The sequence below is a fragment of the Telopea speciosissima genome, chromosome 5, assembly GCF_018873765.1.
Source record: "Telopea speciosissima isolate NSW1024214 ecotype Mountain lineage chromosome 5, Tspe_v1, whole genome shotgun sequence".
NCBI lineage: Eukaryota > Viridiplantae > Streptophyta > Magnoliopsida > Proteales > Proteaceae > Telopea > Telopea speciosissima.
The window spans coordinates 59,398,774-59,405,758 of NC_057920.1; the positions used below are offsets into that span (position 1 = coordinate 59,398,774).

The 6,985-nt window shown below is 38.2% G+C and overlaps 1 protein-coding gene across 1 annotated transcript; it reads right to left on the reverse strand.

The window, feature by feature from the left end:
- Positions 1-450: 450 nt before the first annotated feature.
- On the reverse strand, positions 451-6,058 carry LOC122660914. The gene is made up of 7 exons (XM_043856170.1): positions 5,778-6,058; positions 5,608-5,703; positions 3,020-3,060; positions 2,757-2,874; positions 2,307-2,387; positions 612-695; positions 451-566 (listed from the first exon to the last, which is right to left on the reverse strand). The coding sequence occupies exons 1-6, from the start codon at positions 5,958-5,960 to the stop codon at positions 639-641; spliced, it is 576 nt and encodes a 191-aa protein (XP_043712105.1). The 5' UTR covers positions 5,961-6,058; the 3' UTR covers positions 451-566; positions 612-638.
- Positions 6,059-6,985: the final 927 nt, after the last annotated feature.

Consider the following 6,985-nt stretch of genomic DNA (forward strand, 5'->3'; position numbering starts at 1 on the left):
TACTTCACCACTCGTTAGCGGATAATCCGTCCTTGAGGGATAGTACTAGAAGATGTGTGTGCCTAGCAGGTGTTGTTGATCAGAAAAGGATCCGTTTTCACACTCAGAGGGGGGTAATCCTCAGTGATCTACCGATTCGCAGGTAGTCTTCTGCTGTGTATATGTCGTTGCCGGTAACGACAAGGTCTAAACAAGAAAAGAAAGGAGAGAAACAAAGAAGGGAAATTTAGAACTTCACTTCATATATACCTGTCAGATAAGTTAGAGATAAGTTCTCCTCTTTCACTCTGCTGCAGACCAGAGAATAGAAACGACGATCAGGGGTAGATCCTCGGTGCTATTCAACGTTCATTAGCAAATTCTATACTCTGGAGTAGAGTGCGGTTACAAAAGATCAAGAGCGTACTAAAGCTCTGATACCAAATTTACATAAATTTGTAAATTTGTGTACTCCTACAAGGTTTCCAAATTCTCCAAAAGAACGAACGTAAGTTGATGAGAAATCAGTCAAAAGAAACATCAGCAATCATACAACAATGGTACTCATACAGGGTCTACAGGACTCAACTTCCTCACCACTTGGTTGAGATTGGCAATTTGGGATGGTCCGATTGGCTGCCTCTAGCATATAAGTTGTCTCAAACCCTTTCCTGGACCAGCAATGCTTCAAGCTCCTCTCTTCGCCGCTCCAATTCCTGTATTGCTCATGGATAAATTTTATCAAAAGCAAATTATATTTAAACGTACTCAAACAAATTCAGATACTTCAGTTTATTAATTATAACACATGCATAAAATCCTATTAATAGATATGGAAAGTATTTCGGCATAATAATTGTAAATGTAATAATTGTGGGAGGAAAAAAAATCACATATTCAGCCAAACCTACGTCAAGATGTACTATTGAGTCCTAATCCCCTGGATGTACTCCATGTTTATAGGAGAGGCAGCATAGTTCCAGCCCTGCAAAACCATGGCTTGAACCCCCCCCCCCCCCAGCCTTCAATAATGAGAATCTCTACTCTGTCTTTTTGGATTGCTTGGGATCTTTCCTTATGGAATCCCTGATTTTCTTCAGCTTAGGTATTTGGTATTCCTATGCTCTAACAATCCATGGAAAATGTGCAGATATATTTTATTAGTGGATATGGAACATTTGGGAAGAGTGCAACAAGATGATTTTTCATACAACCTGTATCGACAAAATTAGATATTGAGTCCTGATGTTAAGGGCAGTTGGGGACATCCAATCTCTCTGCTTTCATGGTATCTCTAGAGCAAATATTCTGAGAAAGTGGAGGATCGTAGCTACCCCTGTCTCTTAACCCAGAGTATTATTTGTTTTGGGACTTCCCTCCCAACTCAATAAGACTAACTTTGATGGGTGCTCCATTGGAAATCCAGGGCTAGCTGAAGTTGGTGGTGCTCTAGGATGAGCTTGGGAATATTACCGAAGTTTCCTCAGGGCAAAAGGTCGAAGCTGAACCTTAATTGCTTGATTGTGGAGGGTGATTCTGGGATTGTGAGATGACCACTCCCAAAGAACCTTGGAGGCTCAATCATTCCATAGAGAGTTGAAGATCTTTGCCTCATCTATAAACATCTTACAGTAGATGCCAAGATTTGTAATGCATTATCAGTTGAGCTTGCCAGCTTTGATGGTCTGAAAAGATCAATAGTCTAGGGTCCATTTTCAGGTTGAAAAGTCCAATAGGCTGGTCTGGTCTAGATTTTAGGCCTTATTCTCAGATCCTAATATTCCTTCCGTACATCTGATCCAGCTGAATGGTGCTCCCTTCACCCTACTACTAGATGATTATATTAAATAAGAACAGTTCTATGAAGGTAAGTTTTTCTGAATATGCAGGAGCATCCTATACTTACAAATGTAGAGAACAAAGACCTATTGGTACAGTAAATATATCAATCAAATGAATCCCGTTCTGATGGGAGGCAATTCAATAAGAACAAAGAAATTAGATTAATGTTTCAATTCATTGCATTGTTATCTATCAAATATAAATAAAAATTTTATTAACCTTTGGAACCTAGGATAAACCATATGTCAACCAATGGACTCTATAATCTCAAATAAATTCTCATTACCATAAAACGGAAGCAAATCACAACCAATCCAAAAGTGAAATTTGAGATCTGTTTTTTATTATTTTTGAATGAGCTCCAATTTTATTTAAATTATCAACCTCACACATGGCTTCTCAAAATATGGGCTAAATGAAAAGTTACCTCGAGTACACCCCCCACCCCGCAAAAGAAAAAAGGAAAGGAAAGAAAGAAAGCTAACCTCCAGATCTTTAGCTGCTTGCTCTCTTGAAACTTCTTTGTTCTGGCGAGCACGTTTAAGAAAACCAATGCAAAGGATACCCTGGGTGTCGGGAGTCAAAGTCAAGCAAAAACTGATGCTATCTTCATCAAGTCATCTTACATATGACAACTCAACTTAAACAGAAGATCTATATAAATCAAGAGTATTCACATACACAGACAGAAACAGAGCAAGTGAAAAATGGAGAGAATTAGCTGACTAATTCGTTAAGTCTCTACATAATGTCAGGGACATTAGCAGGGTTGTATAATATACAAGAAATTTGTTGTTCCAAGCTTGTGCTAGGTCATTACACCTTAGCTAGAGCAGAATGGTAAAACAAGATTTGTGTTACTAACCCCTAGAAGTTGGGTGTTAGGAAAATTTGGTGAGTTGTCATTGTGGGTTGGAGACAAAGAATGACCTTACCGAAATAAAATAGACCACACCACATGCAAGGAGCAGATAGCTTGCTATATTTTGAAGCAGCACTAGATCTTTCCGCTTTCCACTAGTATCAGGGAAAGCTCTTGTCATGACAGCTACACTGAAATAGAATAATCAAACATTGCTTTAAAATCACAATACAATGGCTTCATAAGATTTCCACACCTTTAATGGTGGGGTGTTTGACCAGTAACTGTACAAACTCCAAAAATATAATGGAAATAATATTGTATCAAGAAACATACAAGATTTGCAGCATGCCTCTACCAGCCCAATACTCCAATATCTGCAAAGTTATAGTGAGTTTGATAACAAGCAGCAAGGGAAAATGTAAATAAAATAGATTCAGAAATAAAAATATGACACTAAGCGCAGAACATGTCAGACGTATGATCAAACATAAATATCTGTGTTTGAAAGATAAAATGTAGAGGAATTTGATAACCACCCGTGTTTTCCTTGTGACTACCAAATGCTATTTAGGGATGAAGCACTAGGTGCTAAGGTGAACAGAATGCAAAGGATGTGACCAAATTCCATAGAGTAGGCTAATGTGGCATATTAACCATTGCAAGTTTTATACTGATAGATGCAAGAGGGTAGTCAGCAACGACTTTCCCAATACTCACCTTAAAGGTACAATTGCATCTGTACCGTCAACCCAAACCCTTCTAAGAACACCATTTCAACTCCAAGGCAAAGAAAAAAATTATCCCTCTTCGGATCAGCCATAGTATCTTTCCAACCTTGTGGAATAGAAACAGAAGATATGGAGGAAACAATAGCATAATATGATGGGGACAGAGATTCATAGGAAATAGAGTTAGAAAGGCCTAATATGTTCCAACTTGGGTTTGAGGAGGCTGAGCAGGGCAACAAAAAATCATTGGGATCAATATTAATTTCGTGGGGCTGTGTTCCAACTTGGGTTGTTCCGGAACAGACAGAACATCAAATAGAAGTTCCGTCTATCCTGATTTTCGAGGGCATTTGGGGCCGGTCTGTTTTCTGGGAGCATGAAATCAGACCGGATTTGCCAAACAGAATTCCATTCCCATATTATTCCCGCGGTATCGGAATCAACATAATCAAGAATCAAGAGTGTTATCAAACGGGCCCTTAGATGCATCCATAAATGGTTTTAGGTCATTGCACTAATTTCTTTAGAGTAAGGTTTTTGGACTTAAAAGTGAACAATTGAGACAGCTGCAGCATGCTTGGATGTAAAATCAGTGGACTTCATTCCTTCAATTCCCTTTTTAAAGAGATCCTAAATACTGGTGTCTTCATTAAAACCAGTTACCTCTCCAAACGTGGCAAAATTACATATGACCTTTTCAAGGCTTCCTAAATATTCTCTATCCGTTCTGTGCATGTCCTACTTCTGTAGTGAAAAATAAAAAAATAGAGATACACCAAAGGAATTTCTCTTAGAGAGGGTGGGAAGATGACTTCTAATGCTAATTTGAGGGTTGAAAGTTATCTGCAAACAGTGGGGACTTGGCACATAGGGCTTTATGCCAAATTCTCTGATTTATAAAGCTCTTCTCAGTGAATGGATTCGGAGATAAGATCGGGAAGGGTAAACCTTGTGGAGAAGAGTTCGCTATCAGTTGGAACAAAATATCATCTATAGAATATAAGGGAAAGGGGTTTGCAAGGGCATTATGAAAGGCTGGGAGTACTTTGATAAAGGTATTCAAGTATGAGGGAATAGCCTCAATGCCTTTGTTGAGAAGACTATTTAAACTTCTAAACATTTACTTACAGGTTTCCACCAAATAAGGAAGCTTGCTGAGTATGTAGAAAGCATTGGGCACTTTGTTTTTCCATATTTTTGCCCATCAGCCACCATCCTAAAGGCAGGGAAATCCTAATGCAGGGTGAGACGACTTATTTGAGTGCCTCCCAAGGATGTGGAAAGGATGGTCTGGATTTGAAAATCCAAAAGCTTCAGGGACAAGTTGCTAAACAATTACTTTCTCATAGAGTCGACAACTCTTTTCCCTTCATTTTGGTAGGGCTCCATTATGTTGTAATAAAACTTTGCTTCCTTTTCGCATTTCCGTTCACCTTGACCGCATCCATTGTCCATACCTAAGAACAACAATCACTTGCTAAAGTATTACGGCTCAGTATGTCAGGTGGTTAATGAGGAGTCCATACCACACTCATTGCCCTCTTGCAACAAAGGCTTGGTCTAAATTCTACGGTTCATTCAGTACTGATAGGGTGATGCTAGAGTCACTCTCAAAGTTGTCAAAGAAAGTGGAAAAACCCACGAACAACTTGTGGGTCCAACCTAAAAGCTTAAGCTGTTAAGTGGAGATAGCTCAACTCTTATTAGTGAAGAACTATTGGAAGACGAGACCAAGTTTCAAATTACATTTTTATTGTAGTATTTGGTGGGAGAAGAATAGATGTTCTTGTGTAATTACTCAAAATCTCTTTTCCAAGTAGCAAATCAAGCAGGGGAGCTTCATCTTTTAGGTTCCTAAGTAATATTTTACTTTGTAAGGTCAAGAAGACACACAAATGAAGGGTAGAAGAATGCCACATTAGACAGTTCTATTGTCTTTTATCATGAAAATTGGCAGCACGGCAATGAAAATGTACATATAAGCAGAAACATGGAGCAAAGATTGGTGGTTGGTTTGCTCAGAGAGCTTAATCAGTTAAGAGATCAAAAGATTGCTATCAAAATAATGGAAGATGCACAAGCTAAAAACATAAAGGTTAGGGAACTGAAAACTGGTAAGCAATAGCAATGACTTGTCAGTAAAAAGAAACAAACTTATGGGAAACAAAAACCTTCTCAGCTAATAAAACTCACTTTCGAGAACTTGATAATGAATCCCCATTCGGTTTCTGCGAGAACGACAAAAAACGCAATAACAACAGTATAGCAGCGGAAAATCCCATCGAAAACCTGCAACAGATGATAGCATGAACATCAAAAAACAACAAAGAGGGTCATCCAGGAGTATTGACGAGTTTGCTTACATCGGATCCATTCTTGAAAGATCTGACGGCAGAGAGAATATTAACAGCAATACAGAGAAAGGCCGTTAAGGCAACCACGACGCTGAAACATTTGCAGACGATCAAGAAAGGGTCTGGTCTTGACCTAACCCTTGTAGGAGCTCTCTGCAAGTTCTCTTCATCTCCGTCTCCGTTTCTCTCCATTCAAAGAATGATGGTTTCCCTAGTTCAAAATTCTGGTCACAGTCCCCTAACCCTAGAATTGTTCTTAAGTTCTAATCTCTGTTCTTCCTCTTCGATTCCCACCTAATGCTCCTAGCTGTGGTCGCTGTGAATGTGAAGCTTTTTGTTTTGCTTTTGGTACCTCGACTTCTCTTCTCTCTTCCTCCAGAGTCGAGAGCGGGAGCTGGTTGTAATATGACACGTGGTAGCTTTTTTAATAATATGACACGTGGTTGCTTGTTGTGGAAACAAGTGTACACTGTGAAGCTTTGTTGTTTGGCAAATCACACTCATTCTCCTCTCCTATTTGTTGGAAAAAAGAAAGTTTTGACTCCCCAACCAATGGAATGAGTAATCTATGTCGGTAGAGAAGATAACAAAATCTGTTTTTTGGGGGTAAATTACACGTCACCCCTTTGGTTTTTGAAAGTACTCATCTGTCCTCCTCTACAGTAAGGGTGTTGTCTCTATTAGTTATTGGTGTGAAAGGATTATTTTACCTTTGAACTAAAACATTAGAATTAAATTTGCAATACTACCCTTCAAAATCTATGTTTGGATGTCAAGGGTAGTTTAGAAAGTTAAATTTATTTAATTGGCTAACATCATCACTTAACAGCATAAAACTAATGGTAGTGACTAATTTGTCATATTGGGGTCTAATGCAGGGGTGATTTGAGTATTTTCAAAAATCAGGGGATGATTTGAGTTTCGTTTGAAAGCCAAGGGGTGACGTGTAATTTATCCTTTTTTTTATATAAAAAGAAAGGGTAAAACTGATGGATCGGGGTAACGAGGTTGATTCAGATCAATATCGATCGAGATTGATATTGATTCCGACACTGATTACTAAGGCCAGATTTGATATAATTTCTATTTTAATTTCGGATTGATTTCATGAAATAGTTAAAAAATAGATTTTTTTTTTTTATTATCAGAAATTGAAATTGTTTTGGTTGAATCAATTTGAAATATGAAATATTTCAAAAATAAAAAATTCATTTGGT

What these genes read in the sequence shown, in the direction of transcription:
- LOC122660914 (XM_043856170.1), bottom strand. Translation starts at nt 5,960, where the DNA reads ATGGAGAGAAACGGAGACGGAGATGAAGAGAACTTGCAGAGAGCTCCT. An exon ending in CTTTCAAGAATGGATCCGAT is followed by an intron (nt 5,704 to 5,777) that starts GTAAGCAAACTC and finishes CATCTGTTGCAG; the next exon opens with GTTTTCGATGGGATTTTCCG. An exon ending in GTGTGGTCTATTTTATTTCG is followed by an intron (nt 2,388 to 2,756) that starts GTAAGGTCATTC and finishes CCCGACACCCAG; the next exon opens with GGTATCCTTTGCATTGGTTT.